Source organism: Gallinula chloropus (assembly GCF_964237585.1).
Source record: "Gallinula chloropus genome assembly, chromosome: 4".
Taxonomy (NCBI): Eukaryota; Metazoa; Chordata; class Aves; order Gruiformes; family Rallidae; genus Gallinula; species Gallinula chloropus.
Window position 1 is genome coordinate 71,822,258 of NC_140088.1, and position 27,348 is coordinate 71,849,605.

The 27,348-nt window shown below is 37.3% G+C and overlaps 1 protein-coding gene across 1 annotated transcript in view; it reads right to left on the reverse strand.

Moving 5' to 3' along the window:
- Nucleotides 1-1,211: 1,211 nt before the first annotated feature.
- PAPSS1 (3'-phosphoadenosine 5'-phosphosulfate synthase 1) overlaps nucleotides 1,212-27,348 on the reverse strand; it is a gene marked incomplete at its 5' end in the record, with an annotated part of 42,384 nt that continues 16,247 nt past the window's right edge. Inside the window, 7 exons of the mRNA XM_084263259.1 lie at nucleotides 1,212-2,021; nucleotides 12,758-12,987; nucleotides 16,394-16,662; nucleotides 17,752-17,887; nucleotides 19,386-19,591; nucleotides 22,757-22,868; nucleotides 24,863-24,976. Of these exons, the coding sequence (XP_084119385.1) occupies nucleotides 1,883-2,021; nucleotides 12,758-12,987; nucleotides 16,394-16,662; nucleotides 17,752-17,887; nucleotides 19,386-19,591; nucleotides 22,757-22,868; nucleotides 24,863-24,976 (1,206 nt within the window). The 3' untranslated portion in view covers nucleotides 1,212-1,882. The remainder of the gene's footprint in view (nucleotides 2,022-12,757; nucleotides 12,988-16,393; nucleotides 16,663-17,751; nucleotides 17,888-19,385; nucleotides 19,592-22,756; nucleotides 22,869-24,862; nucleotides 24,977-27,348) is intronic.

Here is a 27,348-nt window from a genome sequence, read left to right on the forward strand (position 1 = left end):
TTATTACCTTTCATCATAGCTAGCAAATGAATGAAACCTGACAGAAAAGAGCCCAAACTCCAACTTCCAACAGCAAATGTTATTTTAGCAGCTGATAACTCTTGTTCCTTCATAGTTGAAGTTTTGCATGAACAGCTGCACATAGATGAACTCTTTCTTCTGAATTTCACACATTCTACATATTGATACAATCTAGAGAGAAAGCCAAGTCTGAACAAAACATGTTCAGCGATGCTGAAGAAATAAGCTTTACACTACAGAACAGTCTCGAGTGAGTGTTGCGGTTTGCTAACAAACATGCCCCTTGTCTTTTCGCAGTTCCGCTGTACTTTCTATCAGATGTAAGAGTCCCATTAAAATGTACTTTCTGCATCTCTTCAAAGAGGCAGAGGAAGAAAAGAGAAGGAAGGAATTATTAAAGCATTTGTCTTAAATATACTGGGAACAAGTAAATGAAGATGGCAAGTAGCATTCGTCCCATTCATGACACAGGTCCCCTTGTCACAACTTTCCCCTCCATAAAAAAAACCCAAACCATATGCTTGATCTGTGCTCAGTAGGAGGACAGTATGAACATTTGAAAAACAATGTTGAGCTGGTTCTTCCTATGTACGCTGTGAATAGTGAATTTCTGTGAAAAGGATATGAGACAGTTTCTGTCTAATAGGCTGACAGGTAACAACTTCTCCACTGATTACCTGCAAATGCTTGAGAAGATCCCAATAGGCCAGTGTTACTTTACATTTAAAGGATTATTTTACTTTTCAGGGGGTTTTTATGTTTTCCTTTAGCACTTAATGTCTCTCAGTCAATCAACTTCAGGATTTTTGATGAATCCTAGAACAACATATACTTTGTCTTTCAAGCAAGCAAAGCTGAATGAAGAGGAGGAGATTACTCTTTGGAGACCTTGAAAAATAGCTAGAAAAATAGCTTCAGGACTATGCATTTGTACCACAGGAAATGCTAAGATCTAAGGATTTCTTAAATTTTATTTTTCTTGCAATAATTAAACATTAATTTCAGGTCACTTGGTTATAGGGGTTTTTTTAAAGTTGTAGCAGGCTAGACAAGTATATCTGGAACCAAAACAGACAACTGTAAAGTTATATAACATTAAATAAAACATTCCCTAGAGACACCTACAGCAACAGGTACATTCACAAAAAAAAAAAAAAAAAGAAAAAAAAGGATTCATTATCAATGTGAAAAGCAGTTATTTTCTTTTATTCATTACTTGGACATCTTTACAGGTCCATAGCAGAAGAGAATCAGCGGACAACTCAATGAACTCTAAAACCAAACAAGGAAAGCATAAAAGTTTAATTATGCTAAAAAAAAAAGCACTCTCCTTTTTTATTACATATAGTGAGAAATTAATCTTAAGTGCTTCTGGAGATGATGAGATAAAGATGAGGACACTTTTATAGATGTTTTAAAACTTACTTACTTTTTCAATTTATAGATAATCTATTCATAGTTAAGGGTCTAACCATTACATTTTCTCCTATAAACTACTAAAACCAGGGACTACCCAGCAGTTTAAATAACATATGAAAAAAGCTGCATCTATTTAACAGCTGCAGAACTCATAGGACAGAGGCAGTAAAATATATATAAAAAAAGACAAGTTAAAAATCCTACTGCAAGAATATTAACTGTAATAAAAGAGAAGACATTAAAACCAGCAGCTAGTTAGGTGCCAGAACATAATAGAATCCATAAGGACAAGCAAAGAATGATGCTAAGTTAGGGAGAAAGACTCTGTTTTCAGAGAACTTCCTGACAGACACCACAACAAAGCAACATGAACGGTGACTGTGTGGTCCCCTTCTCGTAAATAAATCAGGCGTCAAAGGTTGATCTGCAGTTAATAAGAGGCCTAAGCCTTCTCCAAGGATTTGTAGTATTCTGTCAGCACAGTCCAAGCCTTAGGAGCCATGAATCCTTCTGGCGGGTTTTGTCCTTCTCGAGCCAGTTTGCGCATGCGGGTCCCCGATATAAAATCAAAGTCTTCATGGCTGAGAAAGTAGGAGGAGGCAAGGGAAGAGAGAGAGAGAGAGAGAGGGGAAAAAGAACAAATTTTAAAAGCAGGCAAAGTTGCTCATACCCCTTCTGCTTTCCAGACATTTGGCCTGTAATACCAGTAAATCTCTAGAATATACACCCTCTACAATGTTCAGATCAGGTAACTCCTGAGGTTTAGCAGCATGATCCAACTGATCTCCTGTGGACTCAATTGAGTCTGTGCTTCCATCTATGGAGGATGAGCTTCCATCTGGCTCATTCTCTATGAGGAAACAGGGAACTGCTGTTGAAGGGAACCATCTCTACCACCTCCTGCCTCAGACCTCTGAGAAGCAACAGCAGCCATCCCTATTTTGCACCTCGCCCTGCCATGGCATCAGACCAGCTGTATGTGCTGGTTAAAAAAGGTCATTTCAACACTGGTTGAAAAAGGTCATTTCAGTATCACTAGAGAACATCAAATAACATTGTACAAAACCTTAGTGGATAGTTTGCAGAACAGAGAGAGTGAAAACCTCAGAGTCTAGATTCAAGCTCCACAGCTGGGTCACTGCAAGCCACTGAGCATGCATACACATATATATGCATATCAGTAGTGTGGCCCATACAGTTCAAACTAAAGAAAAAAAAAGCATGGGAATAATAAAAATAGCTTTTCCTACCAATGTTTTTTCCCTATAAAACAGAATTCAGTGAGACAAATGCACAAATGAACCCAGATTAAGATTATCACTATAAACAATCTAAAGTAATGTTCATTTCTCAGGTGTGTGGTCACAAACAGCAAAAGCTCCACAAGTTTAACCCTTATTCCTTATGGGACTGAAACAGTAAAAGCAATACAAGAACTCCAGAGTTCTACCAAATGCTCCAAAGAAAAAAATCATTTATTCTTAAATTAAATACACAATTTTACTTATGCCATTTGCTCAATTTGCAACATGCATGCATTACTCATTCTATACTTGTCTGTTTGAAATAAAAGCCAAGTATTGATCTCAGACACACATGCCTTAGACAGAAACAAGAGCCAAGTGTGTGCATCAGAGGGCAGAACTTGGCTCCAAGTGCTGAGCTATGCTCAGTAGGGTATGGAAGTTAGCAAGATGCAGAAAGCATTCCATCGTTCCCTTTCACAAAGCCACTAGCCCCATAACTTTTTGATTTGGATTGTATACACAACAGCACTGTCATACATGCCCTTTTATTATTACTCCCCATTTGGAACTGTGGGTTCCCAAAGTACAAGAAGATAAAAAAGCCCTACTGTGCTTTAATTCTGCAATATATAGATTACATGAAAATGTAAACTGAAAGTTGATGTAAGCCCATGGGAGAAAAAAATTATGCCACTGCTATTTATAACACCTGAAAACTATGCTCTTCGTGAGGTGCTTACTGTTTGCCTAACACTTCTTGAATATAAAGGATGTTCTTTGTAAAGAACTATTTCTATAACATATGTGGGGAAGTAATAAGTCTTGTTAATTCTCGTGAAAAAATACTACATCTTCAGATGATCAGGTCCTATGAAGTTACTCCACGTGTGGTTTTCTTCACACTGCAGTAACAATACCAAAGTTCAAACATTAAAAAAAAAATATATTAGCTACTTTACTCCTTGCCTGGTAAGTTCTCCGAAAAACACCCAACTTCCTCCCATCCCTACAAGCAAAATAAAAGTATTAAGACAATAAATTTAGATACACCATGTAAGTTTGCTTCAATACAACCCCCAATTCCTTTAGATGCTTCTCAGCCCCAGTTGCATAAAAACCCCAGCTCTAAGAATGTGAGATAGCAAGAAGAAAAGAAACACAGAAAATGCTAAGGACACCTATAGAAACTATAAATAAAGGAAAGAAAAACATGAGCAAGGATCATTTAAGAAACATAATACATTCAGTATCTCATAACATTTCTAGAAATGTTTAAAAAATACTATTAAAAAGTATGAAAGTGCTAATCTCATAATCTCAAACTTCTCTTTTGAATGTTTTTTCTTTTTTAAAAAAAAATTACCCTAATTAGTAATCACTAATGTGAGTCAAACAGAACTTTCACAATACACACTGCATGTTAAAAAAAGCACAGTAATTTTTGCCTTTTTAAAATTTATTGCATATGCAATTTTATTGTTTCCAGTTTTAATTTGTCTCTTTCTGTTTTACCATCGTCTTTGGTAAAAATCAAAACTCTCAAATATCAGAAACTGGTATTTCCACTAAGCAGAAATACCTTACCAGTACTGGCCCTGCAGTGTGATTTGAACCACAAGCATTCTGAAATAAAAAAATATCAACATGGGTAAATTGTGTTAGTGGGAAAAGAAACTAGAAAGAAGAGCCAAATAACTTTGTTCATACTGAATTTTGAGGATATTAGGAATCGCTGTCCATAAGATGGATTTAAGTAAAACATGAGAGGGGGAAACATTTAACCATCACAGCTGCTACAAAATATAAATACCAAAGCCATCCTAATTCTATTCTCAAATCAGATGGGCAGTGATTCTCAATGAAATTAAACCTAAGCCTTTTCCGAGCATGACATTTAAATGTCTTTAAAAATTTTATTTATTGGTTGCTGGACTTAGCTTTCTTTCAGCCACATTGTACAGTAGTAAATGCTTGTAACATTACTTTGAAATTTTACTACCAATTTAGTTTGACTATCATCAATGTAGTATTTGATGGTAATGCAATTAAAATGGTCTCCAAAAGAAAGAGGACAAAACAGGCAGAAATAAATTCACAACAAAAAGCTTGTCAACAGAAAACCAGTCAATGTGTATTATATTGACACTGGTATTTGCTCCATGGCATAGCATCCTAGAATCCTGCTACACTCACAGTTTGGGAAAAGCCTTTCATACACATGCTGTAAAGTCTCCTTAATTACAGAGGACAGAGCTAGGGAAACAGAAAATAGGTAACTTTGCTGTGGTCTCATGCATCTAGCCAAAGGACAAAAGAAATCTTTTCTTGCACTACAGATTGTGTCCTTACACAGAGCTATATATGTGTACAGACACCCACAGGGGCACAAGATAATATTTTACATTTGGAAAGCAGTGATTTATTCAGAACAAAATGGTGCTTTTAATTTATCTTCAAACTAATCTCAATAACCAAGCATGAGATTCAAAGGACACTACAGACCATGCACAGATGAATTATTCACACACCACTTTCTTCATTTACAAAGACGTATCCTTTAAGCTGTTAATTTTCCTTTTTTTGTGAATTCAATTATTTTTAAACTGATCCTATGAATGACCCCAGTAACTGTGACAGCTCTTTATGCTTTGTTATGAGCTCAAATGTTCTAAGAGCAGTTTGTGAGACTAAGATTTGAAAGACCATAGGGTTCTTGCAACAAAACAAACAAGTTATCACAGTTTTGTAAGTGAGAAATAACTGCACAAAGTCACCTGCAGTACTACAGGAAACCTCTGCTGTAATGCTGAGGTGTCAATAAGTAACTTAATACTGAGGAGAATATTTTCTCCACCTCAACAATTATTGCTATTCATAAAAAGGTTTTCTGGAAAGAAGCGTACAGAAACAAAACAATCATTTCCTTCCCCACACAATAACATGACTTATTCAACCTGGTCTGAGTGACAGACATCATCTACTTGGACTTGTGCAAAGTACTTGACACTGTCTCACACAACATCTTTGTCTTTAAATCAGAGAGACGTGGATTCAACAGATCGGCCACTCAGTGGGTGAGGAATTGGCTGGATGGTTGCACTCAAAGAGTTGTGGTGAACAACTCAATGTCTACGTGGAGACCAGTGACAAGTGAAGAGAAGGACCTGGGGGTACTAACAGATGAAAAACTCAACATGAACCAGGAACGCATGCCTGCAGCCCAGAAAGCCAACCACACACCCTGGGCTACATCAAAAACAGTATAATCAGAAGGTCAAGGGAGGTGATTCTGCCCCTCAACTGTGCTCTTGTGAGACCCCCATCTGGAGTACTGCATCCAGCTCCAGAGCATCCAATACAAGAAAGATAGAGCTGTTGAAGCAAGTCCAGAGGAGGTCCATAAAGACGATCAGAGGGCTGGAGCACCTCTCCTATGAAGACAGGTTGAAAGTGTTGGGCTTGTTCAGCCTGGAGACAAGAAGGCTCTGTGGAGACATAAGCAGCCATCCCATACCTAAACGGGGCCTCAGAAAAGATGAAGTCTATCAGGGAGTACAGCAATAGGACAAGGGGTAATGAGTTTAAAATAAAGAGGGGAGATTTAGATTAGACATTAGGAAAAAAAATTCCTCCCTGTGAGAGTGGTGAGGCCCTGGTAGAGGTTGCCCAGAAGAGCTATGGCTGCCCCCTCCCTGGCAGTGTAAGGCTGAGTTGGATGGGGCTTTGGGCAACCTGGTGGTCTAGGGGAGGGTGATCCTGCCTATGGCAGGGGGGTTGGAACTAGATGGTCTTTGAGGTCCCTTCCAATTCAAACCATTCTGTGATTCTAAGTTAATATCTCTGCTCTTTGGACACCCATGCTTCATTCACATTTTACAGAAAGCATGAACAGTGTGCTCCAGTAACCTTACTTACAAGTTTCTTTTAGTCAAAGTGATCTCAGCAGCTTTCTTTCAGGACAAAAAATAAATTTTATTTTTCCAGACACTGCTGTGGCTTTTTTAATTGCCAGACTAATTTCCTTTCTTAATTGAGTTTTTTTCTCAGCAGCAGTCTGTGGCTGCATTTTATAGGACTGATCTTCTGTAAAGAATTGGGAATCTGCTCACCCAAACAACTACTATTATTAAGCCACCGATCCCAAATTACAATTGTCTGTGGTTGTTTGAGAGGCCTCTTTGGCTGAAGAAACACACTAACTTTTTTTTGAAGGGAGTTCAGCATTGGGTAAAGATTTTGTGCAGGATAGTGGTACTTTTTGATGGTTGCTTGGTTCTTCAATTTATTTATACTTCAGTCTGCTAGTGGTTCACAAATCAAACATTCAGTAGGAATTTCTCCATTATAACAAGAATTCTTCCAATTAATTTTTCCAAAACATGTTTTGACCTATTCAATTATTGATCAAAAATGCAATTAATTGTAAAAGGGCAAAAAGTATCAAAAACTATGATAAGCAAAGGACTGGAAATACTAGTTTTTCTCTGTATTAATTCCTCAGAATTCTATGCAAGCAGAAGTGGTCAGGCATCTCACAGAAGCCTAGATTAGGCATGCTATCTGACCTCAGCAACAATAAAGAGGGATTTTTTTTTATTATTATTATCCTCATTTTGACACTATGTCCACCAGCTTCTCTAGGAGAATGCTGCAGGCTCACAGCTTAGACAGGTATACTCTTCATTGCCTAAAAAAACTGGCTGTACAGCTGAGCACAGAAGAGTTGTGGTGAATGGAGTTAAATCCAGTTGGTGGCCAGTCACAAGCAGTGATCCCCAGGGCTCAGTCTAGGGGACAGTGTTGTCTAATATCTTTATCAATGATATGGGTGAGGGGATTGAGCACTCCCTCAGTAAATTTGCAGACACCACCAAATTGAGTGTGAGTGTTCATCTGCTTGAGGGTAAGAAGGCTCTACAGAGTGATCTGGACTGGCTGTATTGATGGACTAAGGTCAGTTTTACAAGGTTTAACAAGGCTCAGTGTTGGCTCCTGTGCTTGGGTCACAAAACCCCATACAATGCTGCAAGCCTGGGGAAAAGTGACTGTAAAGATGTCTGGAGGAAAAGGACCTGGGGTTGTTAATTGACACCTTTCTTAACGTGAGCCAGCAGGGTGCTCAGGTGGCCAAGGCAGCCAAAGACATCCTGGCCTGTATCAGGAATAGGGTGGCCAGCAGGACTGGGGATGTGATCCCTGTGCTCAGCACTGGGGAAGCGACACCTCAAGTGCTGTGTTCAGTTTTGGGCCACTCACTACAAGAAGGACCTTGAGGTGCTGGAGCGTGTCCAGAGAAGGGCAACAAAGTGGGGAAGGGTCTGGAGCACAAGTCTGATGAGGAGCAACTGAGGGATCTGGGATTGTTTAGCCTAGAGAAAAGGAGGTTGAGGGGAGACCTTATGGCACTACAATCACATGAAAAGCAGTCTGTAGTGAGGTGGGTGTCAGTATCTTCTTCCAAGTAACTAGCAGTAGAAGAGGAAATGGCTTCAAGTTGTACCAGAGGAGATTTAGGTTGGATATTAAGAAAAATTTCTTCACTCATGGAGCGGTCAAGTGGTGTCACCATTCCTGGAGGTGTTCAAAAAACATGTAGATATGGCACTTTGGGATATGGCTGAGTGGGCAGGGTTGTGTTGGGTTGACAGTTGGACTCAATGACCTTAGAGATTTTTTCCAACCTTAGTGAATCTATGGCCATCTTCAAAATTATGTTTTAAGACTGATTCCGTGAGAGGCTAAACCTAGTCCTAAGAGATCCAAGAAAAAGTAAAGATTTATGAGGCTTCATGAGGTAAAATACAAAGATGGTTTCAATTCACTGGCTATTCACAGGTCTTAATACTTTAAAGGGCAAGTTTAGTCAAACAATTAATGAAAGCTGAACTTTGTGCACCACTCTGCAACTACAATTGCTGAGCAACTAGTATAAAGGCTTTATAAATCAGTCCTTTCTTATCCCCTTTCCTCACACACAATGCTCCATGGTTACACTGGCATGCCTTTGTCTATATCCCTATCTCTGCTTTTCGTCATAAATAGGGGTACATGTAGATACCTGCTGCCAAGCAACCTCAGCTCCACCACAGCTGCACTGCAGTAAGAGGCCCTGACACTGAGTTAACAGTTGTGCTCTCCAGACTGTTCCCAAGCAGATACTGGGTCTACTGCAACTGCAATGGCAGCACATGTTCCAAAGAATACAAATGGATGTGAGAAACAATCCATAAAACTCAATTTGCATGCACACATTTGGGACCTAAAGCCCTTAAGAATCTCTTAAAATTACAGGCAGCATACCTGAAAAGTAAGGAACTTTATTACTAATTTAGAGGCAGGGACAACAGTAGGCTTTTTGATGTTTCCCAGGTTTGCCACCAGATCATGAGCAGCTTAGTCACAGTAAGGTATCATACAGTCACCCAGCTGAGCAGTGCCAACTCAGCACATGAAACATTCCATGTGTGCCTATGTGGTTGGCTTTTCAGCAAGGGTTACATCGTTCTCATAAAAGCTGAGCGTGAGGAGGAACTTCTTTACTGTGAGGGTGGCAGAGCACTGGAACTGGTTGCCCAGAGAGGTTGTGGAGTCTCCATCTCTGTGGATATTCAAAACCCACCTGGATGCTGTCCTGTGCAGCCTCCTCTAGGTAATCCTGTCTGGCATGGGAGGTTGGACTAGGTGAGCTCCAGAGGTCCCTTCCAACCTCTGTCATTCTGTCATTTTGTGAATGTTTGGAGAGGTCACAAGCAAAGCAATTCTCTGCAACTGCTAATGCTACAGCCTCAACCTGTCAAGTATCTTTCTGGTAGCTGGGTCACGTTTTTGGTACCTTCACACCACTAGCCAGAGATTTGTCCCCTATTGTTCCCATGGCTTGGGATTGCCTTCAAACGGAAAGATAATTAACTAACAAGTGAAGAGTCCAATTGCAATAACCTCTGCATGTCTTTGCTGCCAATCCAGGTGTGAGATCAACTCTGCCATATTAGAGACACAAAAAATAGCAGATGGTGTCCATTATGGCTTCTCACAAGCACCTGCACAGATAGAAGAGTCTAGGAGGCCTGAAATAACAGAAGAGATGGCCACTCAGAGAGATAATAATGACTTACAGCACCTAAGAAACAAAGCTCAGCCACATTCAGTCCAAAGGAAACCCAGTTGCCATAAACTTCTATGCTTCCATTAGTGATGTACATTCTTGAATCACCTAGTTGGCTGTCAAGTCTCCAAACCTCAAAGAACCAAGAAAGGTGCAATACAAATCAAGTTACTCATACCTAAAACAAGTCAGAGCCATGCTTGAATGATTACAACCCTCTTCCCTACTTTTTTATGCTGCTCTTTTCACCAGGTAAGTGGTGAGCTCAGGAAAGATGTCCACGAACATGACTATTTCACATGCATGAGTATTGCACAGCTACCAATCCTCTCTCATTTCCACACAACCTTTTCTTCCTTGCCATCTTCCTTACAAACACCACATGATGTAGGAGTCTGCCACATTTTAAGCATTACACAGACTATCTTGAAATGCAGCCAGCTGCACCCACCCAAGTTCTAACCATGTCTGGAGCCTACAACAGTGTTCTGTCTACAGCAAGCAGGAGAAATAACGTCTGTGCCTTCGGGGAGTCTGCATGTGTCCACATTGCCATCTAGAGGATTGCTGCCACACTCCATCCAGTCCAACCTGTAGTTTACAATCAGTACCTAGGGAAGGACAGTACAAATGGTCTTACATTGTGACAGCAGCAGGGCAAAACTGCACACTAATGGCAGCATGGTCGTTTTTCCAAGGAAGTGACAGAAACAGAAGAAAAAATGCCTCAAAGCAAAGGGTGCCCACAGGCATGATGAAAGGATAATAGGGTGTGCATAATGCTGTCTGTGACAAAAGGCAAACCTGTTACCACAGAGATTATTTTTTTTTAATCATTTGCTCTGGGTAATGACAGAAGTACAATTTTACTCCCCTTGATCTAAAAAAAAAAAAAAAAATTAATAAATCTATCCTGCAAGAGTACAGTATAAATGATGTCAGAGTCAATGTTTTTCTATAAGGATTTTCTGTTCCATGCAATGAGAATTCTGGCCTGTCACATTGCTGCTCCCCTTCTATGTCAAATTATTAAGAAGTGATACACCAGTATAATTATTTCACTTTAATCTTTGTGTATTTGTCCATGTAATTCAGCAAGTTTTAGAAGATAAACAGAACAAATACCCATAGTGCCTACTACAAGAGCCTTTTGAACATTGTGTTATAACATATACAGGTTTGCATAAAACCTAGCAATATTTACATGACAATCTAGTTACTGTGCACAGCAATCACAGAATGTTAGGGGTTGGAAGGGACCTCAAAACAGGGCTTTTAGATGCACCTCAAATAATCAAAGGCACAAAGGTGGTGTTCACCAGCTAGCTAAAAGGGATTAAGTTTAGGAAAAGACTTTCACATCATATACACTAGGAGTATGCTTTCCACTGATTTTAATCCTCCTAATGATAATACCATATGTATCAGGGCAGAGGTCAGATCTGATGCTCCTGTCCATAGCTTCACTTGTGGAAAAAAACCAAACCAAACCAACAAACTGATGCAATGCCATCTAAAGAGAAGCTTCACATTACAAAGGCAAATCTTACACTGGAATGTTGCCTACATGGGAGGGAGAAGGAAGGAAGAACATCATCATCAAACTACAACTGCTAAATAAGTCTCCCTAACTAGCATAAATTTTGAAAAACATCTGCAATGTAGCAAATTTCTAAACACACATGGACAGAGTAACACACATTGAAACTATTTTAATTTTCAGGTTTGAACAGATTTATCTTTATACTGCTGTTTATGATTTCCAAACAACAGAAGAACACACCATGAAACTATATTTAGTTCTGCAAGACATGATAACACTTTGTGGCTTTTAAAAATAAAACCAGATTAATTCAGGTGCTTGCTGAAATATAAAGCAGTTACATAACTAATAATCAAGGTTAAGCCAGCACACTATCTACTAATAAACACAATTCATTGTAAGAAAGACACAAGGGACTGAATAAAACTTGTAGGTTGACTGTCATAAGCCACAGTCCTTGGAGACTTTTATACTCAGTATAACTGCAGCATAAGCAGCTGAAGAACAAGAGATAAAAAATGGGTTCATTGTTACAAACCAATCTATCCTGTGCTGATTTCACACTTTCAAAGATGAATTATATTGTACAACATACTTCTTCAGTTAGAAGCAGTAGGAAATAGAATGTAAAAACCCAGGGCTTTTTCTGAAGAAACATCTTGTTTGACAGTTTGTTTTCAGTACTAACTTCACCTGCAGATTGATGTAAAACAAAAGTACAGTTTGATAATCTGAATAAAGAAGTTTAAACTAAAATGACAAGTCATCTTCCAGTCTGTCTCACTGGTACCACAGCAACACATGCAGTGAGTTCTGGACTTCACTATGTCACATGAAAAATAACACTGGAACATGCAGGAGGTGAAATTACCTCTCCTGCAACTGGATTTAAAAAAAAAAAAAACAAAAGTTGAAAACTCTGGGACATGCAATGGATTTAGGGCATCATTCTGCACTACTGCTAAACAGAGCAAATAGCAGACAAGAGAGGATGACAAATAGCTGTACTGTCCCTGCTGCACGTTTTCATTGTTTCTCTTCCATCATATTTCTGACACACACCTGACACCTGAGAAGCATATTTAGCAATGTAAACCTGCAGAAAGCTAATCCTACCATCACATTAAATAATATTTTTCTTTGCATTTAGTAATTTGTGCTAACACGGTGCAGAAACTCCAGTACCTGGGAGGAAAAGGTGAGCTTCCAGTGGCAGCTAAAGTTGAATCAAATTAGTTGTGCTGTAAAACCACACCCAAATCATGCTGAAGTCAAGTTACATGTGTGATCTAAAAACCACAACTAAATGCTCTAAATCTTCAATTAATATCAATTTAATTAAAAATGATTTATTTTTTTATGTGGCTGGGGGGTAAAAAGCAGCTATTGCTCAAAAAGTCTCAAAACAAAAATACAACTTACTGATCAGAGTCATAATAATCCATGCATTTCTTTTTCTTATTATAAGCTGCAACTCTGAAGGGTACAATTTCAAGTGCTCGGAGGCCTGGAGCCATTGTCAACACTTTGGCACCATGGGTTGGTTCATACAGATCTTTCCCAGTGTCAGGGTGTGGCATCCCTGCTGGATCTCGCCCTACAATGTAGAAGTTGGCTCCTGCAACCATCCGTGACCTACAGTGCCACTGGACCTAGAACAGAGACAGAGAAAAACAGTTAACAGAAGAAAACGGTCCAAATACAACGCTTAAAGTGTGCAGGGTCACACTGCACACTCCTCAGACATGATTTTTATGGTGGTGCCACAACAAAACAAAGAATCCATCATGTGAATCACCAACAAGCTTACAGCTAAGACATACTTTCCCTTGTTTCATTTGCGCATTAAGATACTTTAAAACAGTGCTCAGAAGACTACAATCAGGGCAAGAAGAGTGAAGCTCATCCATTTCTTCGGTCAGTTCTTCCTGATGCTGCCACCCTCTCTCTCTTCCCTGCCTTGGGAAGCTTAGCATCACCCTCCTTTTCTTTCCCGCTTTGGGGAACTTAGTGGGATCTGGCCATATATTGCTTTACTTTAATAACAGTAGTTTCTCTAAAAAGACACCCTGATCAATAGATAGCTGCCAAACATCTCATCAGGAAACAGACAGATATGCTACTTGCAAAAACTGTCATCACAAATGATCTAATCTATCTACACATCAAAAAAAGAAAAAAAAACCAACTACCCACACTCAGCATTTTCACCTGGTACATGTTGCAAAGGATGCTGTCTGAGGCAGAACTCAGAACATTTAGTCTGTGTCAATAAAAAAAGACACAAGAGACATACAAACTTGGTACATACTGCACACCACTCTTTGGAACAGGTTTTCAGAGCTCTAAGACTGACTATACTACAAACTTCTGAGATGAAAGCTCAACTCTAGATGAAATCAACTCTAGCTTTGGTAAATCTAAGTCACTTTTCCCTGATCACTTTGAAATAGCTTTATTCTAATACACCTGTAAGAACTGGAGAGGAACCACTGTCAAAATCAAAAACTTCAACTTTACTGAATTTGAAGTATTGTAAACATTGACAAAGACTTTTCCAACATTATTTAAGTCTATGTTTCAAAATGAGTGATTTTGTAAGAACTTGGTTTTTACATTTTTCCTTATAGCTCAGTTACTACAGGTTAAAGAAAAACAGATACTTCAAAGGAAATTCTGCACAAAGGCTATTGCCATTTATACCCTACAACCAAAGAAATGCTTTCCAATTATTTAGAAAAGCATCTTTTTTACTAAATAAGGTGAGAGGATTTTTTTTTCTACAAAAGACTGCTGGCAGTATTTACTAGATCCTAGACTGTTAGATATGTTACGACAGTTTTTAAGACATAATGTTATAGGACTGTTAGTGACTTTTCTTAATTCATTTAAAAATATAATATTTTCATTAGAAAATTTAACTGTGCAGTACAGAGAAAGTAATTATTGGGTTATTTTAGGAAATGCAAGAGAAATTAATTATTGAGTTATTTTAGGAAATGCAAGAGAAATTAATTATTGAATTATTTTAGGAAATGCAATTTTCCTATTTTAGGAAATAATGCAATAGTTCTACTTCAGGAAATGCCACTATGTTCTCATACTGATAAATATTCACCTAAAAGAATTATCATATCATCTATATAGCATAGTATCTGCCAAAGGATAGTCATAGTGAGAATTAAAAAAAAAAAAAAAAGAAAAAAGAAAAACCAGGAATTATGTAACACTAGTTTCTTACATGTGCAGCCTTATCTTGACACAACACAAAAGGGTATACCCAGGAACTACCTAGTGTCAAATAGTATCAAGTTTAACAGTAATAAACATCTGTCAATACATCTGTCAAGCTCTCCAGGGATTTAAAAAAAAAAAAAAAAAGAGGAAGGAAAAAAACTACAAGCCAAGTTGCTGCCACTACGCCATAGTAAATGAACAATGTGATGGATAAATTTTCCATTGGAAAAAAATATATATATTACATTCACCTACTACAAATCTTTACATGATACGAAGTCATAATGTTTCATATTTTAGTCACTATGTGTCCTGTTCCATGTTAACATGCTTTAGGCAAGAAGCTCAAAAGTTATTTCACAAGGTAGTAACTTAGTTCTACATTTGTTCTGCAACTAATTATTACAGAATCCATTGAAGGAGGGAATTGTGCAATTGATATGGACCAAGTACTGTAAATGAGTAGTCAGGTAATGAAATTAGGAACCAGTCATGAGTTATGAAGGCACCATTGGTATCAGTTTTCCTCTTGACCACAGCCAGACATCACACATGATGGATTCCACTGCTATTCAAGTGTATATGGTGCTATGGAAGTCTCAGGATACTGACAGCTATACTACTAACTAAAGAGAGCAAGCAGTTGTTAGTACAGTTAAGTAACTGCACTACAGAAACAAATCCGGTACCAACGCCTTTTAAATGACCTATGGAAAGCAATGAAAGGAAAAGTCTCTCTTGTTACTGGTTTAGATATTGTCAGAATGTACTCTGAGATCCCTGGAAATGCCATATAAGTTAAGAAAACTCTTACTCTCTTCAGAATAAAGGAGCATATATGGAGGAACTAATTCCACAATTATCGATACAAGACTTAAGTAGACTTCTGTTGATTCTCACAAATGATCTACGGAGAACAGTACAAGATTTCCTACAGTAACTCACTTATATGCCTCAACTAGATCTCAACTACAGCATTTTCTCTGGACCAAAAGACAGTGCAAGCTCTGTTTGATCAGTCAACTGGCCAATTAAAAATAAGCAACAATTGTCTAACTATTTCACTGCTAAGAGATCTAATCTATCAAAATGCTGCCACAGAGTTAACCTCTTGAGCCTGGTCAAAATTTGAACTTCCTGTAACTCGTGGAGGGGAGAAAAAAAGAAAGAAAAAAAAGAGAAAAAAGTAATGAGATGGAGAACCAATATCCCCTAAAGGAACTGCTCTCAAATGAGAGCATTTATTCTTTCTGCTACTTCCCACAAACATCTAGGGATTCCAACCCAAGACCTGGCTCCTCAATAAAGTGTTGCCAAATAATTATTTCATACAAAAGCCTTGAAACAATTCTCTCTGAATTAAGTTTGCCAAAAAACAAACAAAGCCTTTTTTTCCTCCTCTAATTTGTGTATAGCCTTCCAATATAAAAATATTTTGCTTAACAGCCATAAAACTCAAGTATCTTAACATTCAGGACAAGTATTTGTTATATTAAAAAATCTTGTAATTCCTTCTGAAAGTGACTGTAAACAAACGATGAAGTATTAATTCATTATCATGCCCTTATAACTATAAAGAAAGGAGGATATAAACCAAATATTGTCTCCCACCATTTCCAGCAAAAACCTCCAACACAAAAGTTTCTTCACAGAAGAATGGGGATTTTTTGGTGACAGAGGGAGCCTTTACAGTCTGGCTTCCCAAGGAAAATTAGTCTCCTCTCTCCATTAAAGAAACCCACAACGTACAAACATCAGGCATAGCATGAAATATTTTAGTGGACTATCAACGGTTTTGTTTTAAATTCTTGAAGTGTTCACCTCAGTTGGTCCAGCATACATCATGGGGGAAGGGAATATAGCCACCACTGTCGTTTCTGGATTCAAGATTCCCTCCTCCAGCACTGCAGCATGCTGCTTCATGCGCCACATGAGGGGAACATCATCTTCCTTTGTCCAGCCTCCAAGTGGGTGTAAGAGTAAAACGGGGCGTCGGTAGCCACGTTCCAAAAGCTGCTTATGAGTATCTTGCATTAAAAGAGCATGTCCATTGTGGACCGGGTTGCGTAACTGGAACGCAAAGACAGCATCTGTGGAGCAAAACCAGACAAAAAATAATACAAGGAAAGCAAGTTATTTTATCAGGAATTGTACAAGAGTTGAAAAATCTTCAAAATCTTTCCTCTGAATTCTTTACTCTAGTTTGTCCAACAGCTATATGCTCTTTGGATTTCTCACTTGCATGAATATATAAAGTCAAATTGTAAGAGGAAATCAAACTATGCTACATGTCTTAAAGGCTTAATGTATTATCAGGAGAACAATTGGGCATGTTTGGAACAAAGCAAATAAAAGGGGATTTAGCGTGCCTTAATAAGTTTCCCTACTATTAAGACAGTAAAATCACCATAACAGAGATTTCCCAATAAACCACCGATGAAATCTAAAGAATAGGCTTTTATTTAGGAGCTAGCTAAAACAAAGACCGCTGTCTCAAACCCGCAGAATACTGACCCACACTGAAAAAATACAAGTCAAGACCAACCTTGATGTAAATGCAAGGGAAGAGATTAACAAGTTCTTCATTCTACCAGTTGCTGGCAGAATGAGTGCAGCTACATAGGTTTGTTTTCTGATTTATGACATTACTCAACCTCTTACTTATCTGCCTAACATAACCACTTTAAGTGAGAAAAAAACTTTGGTTTCTTCTGCAATATAAAGCTAGCAATTAGCTCACAATTTGTAACTGTGATACATACCCCTTTGTGCCAGTCTACGGGCATCATGGTTATAAGTTTTGCTCCCCAAAAGAGGTATGGAACAGATGTAAACAGTAGAGCATGAAAGCTTAGCAGCAGTCAAATATAACGCTATAGTGTTAGCTGAACCTAGTAGGTTTTTAGTCACATCCTACTTCATTTTAACATAATCTTTTCTTGCATTACTATAACTCCTCATGTGCATGGAAAGATAAAATTCAGAACTTCAGGCATTATCAGCTTCTCTTATATCTGTAGGCATTGCAGTGCCTGAGATAATGAAAATTAATACCAGTAAGAAGCAGAGAATACCACTTAAGAGAGCACTCAAAATCTTCACCCTTGAAACAATGCTAGCCCCTGTGATATTGAGGCAGCAGGCATTTAGAAGAAATAGAACTAGTCAAACTTACTCACCAGCATTCATTTCCTTGAATTTCTGCCTTAGTTCAGCTGGAGTGAGACGGTATTGATCAAGTCCATCATTCCAATAGATACGATCAAGGACTTGTAGATCTCCACCCACAAGCCAGTTCCCTTGCTCCATAACCATCTAAGAAAAAGAAAATCCTTGTTAGGATTGGTTGTCAGCTTCTCCTAAACATCTAGAGCTTTGCAATTGGGGCACATCTTTACCAAAGGAAGGGCTCTGGGCTAACGTAATAAGACTTTACATGCTAAACTCACGACCCAAGATGTTAAAATTAAGTGTGGATTTGGCAATTTATTTTTCCTGTGAGATAGATGACCTGCTGGAATTAAATGATGCCACATCACCTTCCCAAAGAAAATGTCAGACGCCTGTCACCTTACAATGGTGGGAGGAAGGAGTGATAAAGACACAAAGATTAGAAAACTCTGTACTACTGTAACTCAGACACCCAAAGATTCTGATTAATACAGAAGGGCCACCAGATTCAGTTGCTATCACGACACCGCTATCCACACATTCATATGCTGCCACGGTACACCCCAGTACAGACATAAGAACATAGCTGCTCACCTTCTATTTTCATTTCAGCTGCATCATTCTGTAACTGGCAAGACACTATAATAATTGATTTAAATCTTGTCTGCATGAGATTTTCTTAGACTTTCTTAAATTTGAGTTTTCAATAAAGGGGTAATCTTGTATTCATTAGCACAGACACAGCAAGGGCTTTGAAAATTTTGCAGAATACTCTTACTTGTATCTAGCAGATGTTCTTTTTCAAAAATACTCCTGAACACAGCTTCAGTCAGTAAAAAGATGTCATTACACAATAATAAAAAAAAAATCGATTACACATTAATAAAATAAAAAATCCAGTTTTCACATATAACTATTAGTGATACAGATACTTCTAGAACACATCATAATTTGAGGTTTGATTTCTTTTTAACTGATTTTAAGTCATAGTTCTAAACAAAAAGCAACCAGATACAAATGGGGAAAGAAACATATGCTGGCTCTGCAGAACTAAGGTGCAACATTTACATCAGCTTGCAAAACTAAATACAGTCTTACAATGAGTATGTTACAATTAGAATATTTCAATATGACATCTACATAAGGTCAAGATAATACAACATAACACAAGGGATGGGAAATAACTCCCTAGAGAATTAAATGGAGTCTATTTCAAAAGCATCCAAACCAGGCAGTTTTCACACGCTCCACATGCGGGCAGGATGGAAATTTTCTTGCCCTCACAATGCATATATCCACTGATTAGGGAGTTGTTATGATCCATCTGGCTACACTGAGGGATGTGTTACCTAGGCATAGTAGAGGGCAAAGTTCCCTCTTCTGAAGCACAGATTCTACAGTCCATTCTAAATTCATTTAATGTGCGCTTATTGAAATTAGACTTTCACACTGAGTGCAGACTATTAAACAGTTGCATAAAACAAAAATAAAATCACCTTTGTTTCTGCTCAAATGTTTTACTCAGTTCTCAAAGTAGTTTTGCTGTTGAAATACCCCACAGACAGCATCTTAAGATAATGTTCAGCCCCGCAAGCAGTACAGCTAATAGGACCAGATTTTCAACTTAGAAACACACACACACCTTGATATAGGGATGTTCCTTGCATGTTGTTCCCCATTGCCTTGCACAGCGTTCCTCTTTTCTGTGCTCATAGAATTCAGGATTACGGAGAATGGCCACACGACGACCTGCATACACCAGCGCAATTGCTGTACATCCATCCAGTCTTTCTTTGTCTTCTTGAGTAGCTGTTAGCACTATAGGCACTGACAGATTGATAACTCCTCCTGAAAAGCAAAGAGGAAAAAAAAAAAACCACCCTTATCTGGAGGAATGGTCATCAGCTATATTAAAAAAAAAAAATCTACCCTGCTAACAAGTTACAGTCCAGACTGTATTACACAACATGCAGTTCAAATATTTATTTTAACATGGGTTAAAAGCAACTTTTAGAATAAACTCTTGCATAAGATATGCATGCTCTGAAAATGTGCAGCAAGGTTTGAGAAAGAGCAAAGGCAGTACAGAAAATAGCAAGTACTTAGAGCTGCACACAAGTATTTAAGACTGTGAGGACTTCTAGAAGTTGTATACCACGCAGATATACACAACTGACATTTTTTTAAACATCATATGAACTATTTACCAAAATTGCTACTGGAGCAGATAAGGAGTAATGAAATAGCATTAGATCAGATATTAGGAAAAATGTATTCACCAAAAGGGTTGTCAATCATTGGAACAGTCTGCCCAGGGAAGTGATTGAGTCACCATTCCCAGAGGTAGGTACTTAAAAGACTTGCAGATGTGGTGCTTCAGGACACAATTTCGTGGTTGGACTTGGCAGTGCAAGGTTAACTGTTGGACTTGATGATCTTAAGGGTCTTTTCCAACCAAAAATGACTCTGATTCTCAGTAGCCATACTTCTGATCAGTAAGAAAAGCTCAATGTGATAGAAGCAGCCAAACGTACAGAAGTAGTTAGCATATATAATTTAACTATTTCAAAAGGTGATTTTTTGCTGTTTACTTAAAACTGTATTCAGATTCAAGCATATATATTCCAAGGGAAAAAAAGAAGAAAAAATAAACATTGAGTCAGGCAGACATTTTGCACAGTATGTTCAGCTGAAATCTCACCAGTTTCTTTAATTCTAAGACTAAACCAATGTATCTGAATTTAAAGATTATGTGTGGTCCTCATTTTTAAGCATTTACTCCACTGCTAAATGCTGAAGCCTTGGGGTTTTTTGACTACCCGAGTGAGACTTGAGAAACCCAGTGGAGTAAATACAGCAAGTCTCATACAAAGGCTTGAATTCTAATGAGCATATGCTTGCTGAAATAGTACAAAACTTTTGGGTGGTCTCCAGGACAAAAAAGTCACAGGTCCCTTGAAGTCAACAGGGGGTGTGCTATTGTCTTTAGTGGGGCCAAGATTGATTTTCCTGATTTTTGAGCAATGTATTTTTATAACATTCCCTCAATTTTATCTTAATTGTGGTAGAAGGTAAAAAATCCGTATGAAAAGTTAAGGAGAATAGGTCCCTCCACTTCTTTCGCAACGCAAAATAAAAAAACCCCATGCTGTGCATCTTCTAAGTTCAGTCTTACTGTTCAGCAATTTTCAAAGCAATTAGGTCATAAAACTGAACTTGGCAAGAGTCAAGGAGAAGGTGATTTTCCAGCCCTAACTTGATAATAAAAAATATGCTTTTGCTTTATGAACAAGTAAATAAATTTTTCAAAGTGGAAAGTGATCTCAAACCTGTTCATTATTAGAATTTTGTCAAGGACCAATAACAAATGCATATACATATATCTTGGACATCTGTCTTCAGACACTGTACAACTGAGAAACTGAGGCAAGGTAGTGGAGTTTAAGTCACAGATCAGCACAGTGTAATATTTCAAAGAAGCTTTAAAGTTTAAGTTATCAGAACACACCTACACTGATATTCACCATGTAGAAGCTGTCAACATGAACATTGCATTTAGAGCCCAGAGAAAGAGATACATTGCAGGTACTAAACAATTTCTCTCTCCGAAATCAAAACCCTGGAAGAATGACTGCTGCTGTGAGGCTACAGAATTAACATACCAACCAGGGAGGAAGCTTACAGAATGTTGTTTTGACTTAACCATTGCCACTATTTCAAGTGGAAAAGCAGCTGCAAAAGACAATCACATTTTTCTAAAAAGGTTGTCATACATAAATGTTGCAGCAGATATCTCAGAGGAGGAATACGGTAGCATCTAGAAGAACAACTGTCCTATACAAGCTTAGGACTGGAAATTATTTCCATTAATAAGTTTTTAATTATTTTTAATTTTCATATTTCTTGCAGCATACAGGAGGTATTTGTAATATTGCCATATCTGAAGCACTCACCTATATAATGTCTTAAATACTTTATAAAAATTCTGATTTACAAAAGACTTACAGGGCAGATTACGGAGCTACAAGCTATATTTTAGCAGTTGAATGCATAGTGTCCAATCATTTCACCTGAATAGATACATAGAAGGCAAATGGAATGAAAGCAAAGCCACTAGTCCAAACTGATGCTGAAAACGTTAAAAAGTCCAAAATACCAGGATGACACTATGCTGCCTAGTATAGTGAGAGACTTACAGAAAAGGGAACTAGAAAGAGACAAGAGGAACAACAGATGTCTGTATCATAGAACTGAAAGACAAGTGACTAATTTTTCTGCTACTTGGTATCCAGCAAGAGAAGAGTAATGCATAAGGAGATAGGGAGACAGGAATTTCGCTTTACTATAGGGTGCAAAAGACTCCTAAAAGGCTGGAGTAAAACAGAGCTTTCAAAGAGGAATACGTGAAAAGTAACAGACAATCACAATCATATTCCAAACCCTGAGGATGGTATCAGTTGTTTACTACCTTAACTAATGCTTGTTCTTATCCAATTGGTAATGCAAAATAAAATAGATTCATTTAAATAATCACAAGATAATTTCTAAAGTCACCTCCTCAAATTCTGATTTCATATTTGCAATTGCTCCAGCGCTAAATTGTCCTCCAGTGTTCATTGTCCTTTCACTCATTACTATTATAGAATAAAAGTTTCTGCAAACAGAGCTAAACAGCAATCAAATTGCAATTCTGAATTCCAGAATCAGTTTCTTCAAAACACATTAGAAACATAGATTTTAGGTTAAAAATGTTTGTCACAAAATAAAAACATTTGAAAACTATAATTTGTAAAGGCAAAAAGAAAAGGCTTTCAAATTCTAACATGATAGTAAGTATAAAAAGAATAAAATAATGACGTTTAAAAGTGATGATTATAATAACCTATTTTCTTACCCCAGGCTGTCCACTAGCCTGACGTGTTACTGCACCATCACAAAGGAGCAAAGCATCAACCATATTTTAAAAGCAGGATTAGTTTGCTCAGTTTTGCAAACATTAAGTTTTTATCCTACCATCGAGGAGACAGTCAAAATGAAGGCACTGCAGGTATTCTCTTTCTCTCATAAAGCCATTCAGGGGTGTTGCCCAACCTTCTGCTAGCACTTGCACCCATTGCATATCCACCTTGTAAAGACATGGAGAAATAGAGCAGATCAGATTTGTTGCTTATTGAGTGACATCAGGTATCAATCATAATAGATCATGATTTAGCCATAAAATACAGGACAATATAAATGGAAGATTTCTCAGTATTAGTATTTTTAAATCACAAAGAATTCAGTTTCTGCAAGTAAGAAAAAAAAAAAAAGAATAACTTGTTCCTCACTGTTCATATTTTTGGTAATTAATTTTCCAGTCCCTTACACTAGATCAAATTTCCATGTGTTAAAAACCAAAGCACACAACATCAATAAAACCCCAACAAAAATCTTTATTTGTAAACGTTTAAGTTTAAAACTTAACAGAATTCTGAGTCACACTTGCATTTGTTTTTTTATAAAGGAAGATAACAGAGAGGTTTAAAAAAAAAAAGGAAGAAAAAACCCACCACATACAATCACCACAAAAATATCAGAATTATGGGGATGAATATTTATAAATCTAATCTGAAAACAGACTAGAACAAAAATTTGTATTGCAGAAACTAGTGACACAATCCAGAAGTAAAATTCTCTCCGGAGTAGTACTTATCATAGTTTAAGAGGTATCATCTTACAGGGAATTTCCTTCCTTAGCACTTAAACAGCCATATTGTGACTTAGTGTGTGGCCTCTATTATTTCAGTGCATTACTAAGAATTGGTCAAGTTTTTGACAAGGACAGGCTTTGCTGTGTGACTCTTTACTAAAGAGCATGACTACATTTATTACACTGTTTAATTTATGCTGAGCCAAGCACAGCACACATTTTCTTCCCAAGCTTACGTTATATACTTGCTGGATATTTAACAAACCACTGGTTAGGGGTGGAGGGGAAAAGGATTTGCTTTTCTAGATAGGGAGCAATTAGGAACAGGACACTACAGAAATTTAATAATGGTGACCTTAAATATTAATTCATCATCAAAGCAATAAATAGTTTTACAGACACACATGTGAAAGGAATCTTGTAAGATACAATGAAAGGAAGTATTAAAATTTATTAGTAAGAGGTTAGGCTAATATCAAAAAATATTGAATTCAGTGCTTAGTATGTTCTCTCAATAGTTCAAAGTCAAGTTACTCACTGCAGATGCTCAACTCTGAGCTTAGTCAGCTCCTAGACCAAATGATTAGCTTTAAGTTCCAGTAATACTGTCCAAAAAAAGGTTTTAAAAAAAAAATCATGTATTATATCCGTGTTTCTTTAGAAATAAAATATGTAGAACAGAAACACAGCCAGAAGCAGCTTTGTCTAATCTGAGTTGGAAAATAATGCATTTAACCAAAATGAGAACAGAGTTGATCAAGTTTATCCATGCTTTCCACATTTTCTTCTCTGGAAACAGAAATTAGTATAAATGTGTCCTAACCAGAAGAAAAAAAAAAAAAAAAAAAAAAAAATCAAACAACCCCACACCCAAAAAAATCAATAAAGTTGATCTGATCATCTCTCTGTAGACTTAAGTTTGCAACTGTTCAAACCTGGTATAAGGTTGCTATCACTTGGCTGAAGGTTATCAACAAGGAGAATTAAGCAGCATTAACTGATTCTCTTCATGTTTGTAGGCCATTACAATTCAAAATAAAATGGTTTGTGTAAGTAAACTTTTATTTAAAAGTAATTCTTCCAGGAACATTCATTTAGACATGCCAAGCATTGTTTAGCCCATGGATGAAGGTATGGAAGAATGGGGAAGTACAGGAGGGAGGAAGTCACTGTAAATTTTGTTTATTCCACGCCTTGAGATCAAGTAGCACTTTACCAGACATTACGTATGAAATTATCAAGATTTAATTGTTATCTCTAGTAAGCGAACAAAGAAAACACAGATGATGTTATTTCTCTCAAGGAAAGAGGGGAAAAGTATATTGAGATACATTGTGTAACCAGTACAGGTATTTTGACTATATCTGCTTCCACTGAGCAGATTAGACTGCCTTTCAACTTCAACAACGAGACAACTGAACATAGCATACCTTATTTATTTCCAAGGTTAACAGGGACTCAGCATCAGTTTTGGCCAACTGTAGTTTGTTTTCTGGCACATAAAGCTCTTTCACCTCGTAAGAGGCATCTACTGGTACAATGTCCTGTACGAAAGGGACAAAAAGAATGTTTGCTCAGAATGTTTCTTGGACACTGAACATATGGTCAAGTAATAAAATTCTAATGTTGCACTACTCTGCAGCAAGAGTTTATTCATTAAGCAATTTTTACTCATTTGAAAACCCACACTGTTCCAAGAATATAATACATTGCTAGCTAAGCTGCTGGCTCAAGTAAATGAAGTGAAACATTCTGACAGGAGATTTTTTTCCTAAACATTAAGTACTCCATATAATATTTACTAGTAAATATTAAACTATTAAATAAAGTACAGTTTTTATAGCTTAATGCCTACATTATTTACAGCAGAAAGGAAGACTGTGCTTTTAAACTTCCTAAGGCAAAAAAAAAGTTTTAGAGATTGAGCATTTATAAGTTTCAGCCATTCACTATATAACATACATTGGAAGTTTTAACATGGAGGTAAAAAAAAAAATCTCTTCCAACTGAAAGAGCAGGGTAGATACTGACCCATAGCAAGAATAAAGAAATTATCTTTATTTTATTTTTCCAGTATATGCAGCCCAAAGTAAACAGATATGCCTGGAGGAAACACAAAGTTTGCCCAAGCATTTTAAAGCTTTTATCAGACATTAGGCACTACCTCCATGGAAAGTAAAACAGAATGGTATAATGAAAGGAAGTAGGGGATTAAATGACTGCAGGAATAAAAAGACATAGTGACTCTCACTGGCTGTTACATAATTCATATCTCCAAAGAGAAAATAAGAGGAAAATTAATTAAACTAGCTCTCAAAAATTGTGTTTTATGAAGAAAAGCTCAATCCATTACATATCAGACACCACTGGGGAAGTTGATTTTATTAGACAGACAATACCTTCTATTTTCTCTGCCTGAGTCCAGTAGAGTTGCAGCAGACTCCTGCCACAGCAATAAGCCCAAAATCAAATAAAAGGTACTGTATAATGACTGAGTAGGCATTACACTGCTTCACAGAAGATTCCACTCTGGACCTTAGTTCACTATCATGCTAGAATGTCCTAAATTTACAAGCCATCAAGAGCTTAAAACAAATGTGCATATTAAAAAGGTCTCCTCAAACTTTACCCTGTTTTTAGAGCTGGGCAAAACAAAGGAGATAAACGTTTCATGCTGCTGTCAACAACCTACCTCATTCTAAGAATGTAAATTGTTTGAAGACAGTTCTAGCAACTGAGTCAGACACTCAGAGAATTTATAGGCTTAATAAATCTAGACTTCCTTGCAGACATAAAAAGGTGCTATTTAAAACAGATTTAAAAACAAAAACAAAGAAGCAAAAAAATGCACCAAACCAGCAGCAAAAGAAATCCATAGGTCTTTAAACTGTATGAATTTTAGGAAAATGTTAGGCTAGCAAGCCATCTAGTGACCACTTTAAGGTAGTAATTTTACTCAAAGGATTTTCTACCAAACAAGTTGCAGAATAATCAACATTAATTTCTTCCTCTATGCATTCATATAAACAGCAACAAAATAGTAATTAAAACAAACAAACTATACCACTCCCAACTGTGGAGGTAGGTTTTTTGCTGATGCTGGCTAACATCCTCAACACTCTGTAAATGGGCCTTCAGGCAAATTTCTGGTAGACAGGTGTAAATTGGATGTCACTTATGAACACTACTAAATGACGAGTCTTACAAGTTCATATTAATTGAGGTGTGAGGCCACTGAATCGTTTATGGAAAAGTATTTGCTTGATTATATTAACCACTGATGTTTTGGTACTTACAAGCTTGCAGGAAAGTTTGTCAGTACTTTAACTGAGAAGGGCAATGACAGACATGATCTTAAGGGGTACAATTTTCTGTACTGAGGGTCTCTTCTCTGCCCATCAGTTGTGTTTTATCTCATTCTAAATTCACTTGAGCCATAGAAACACTCCTCCTCTTGTGCCAGAGATGAATTTCTGACTCTAGCCATTCACTACCATTTGTCTCAAATGCATAAAGTTGCCGTTTGCACATTTGTTTTGGTTAAAATAAGCCTTGTTTAGCTTACATTGTACATCTGTATCAACCTAAGCCATTCTGACAACACCACATCTAGGCAATACTCATACAAATGTATCAGTGAGCAGATTCATCTGGATGTTTGCTGCCTAACCAGAGTCTGCAATTAACATGGAATGGCTCTAAATCTAAATCTTGTCTGTGCCTTTTCCCAGAATGCAGAAGGTAAGAACAAGAAAAGAAAACAGAAGAAATAAGGAACAAAACCCACACCACCACAGTATTTAATGATTAAAGAGGTCAATGTCACTGAAGCTTGTTCTTCAGTATCTCCAATATTTTACATTTCAGCAATTTGAGCTTCTGATATCTATTTCTATAACATTTAGCAGTATATTTC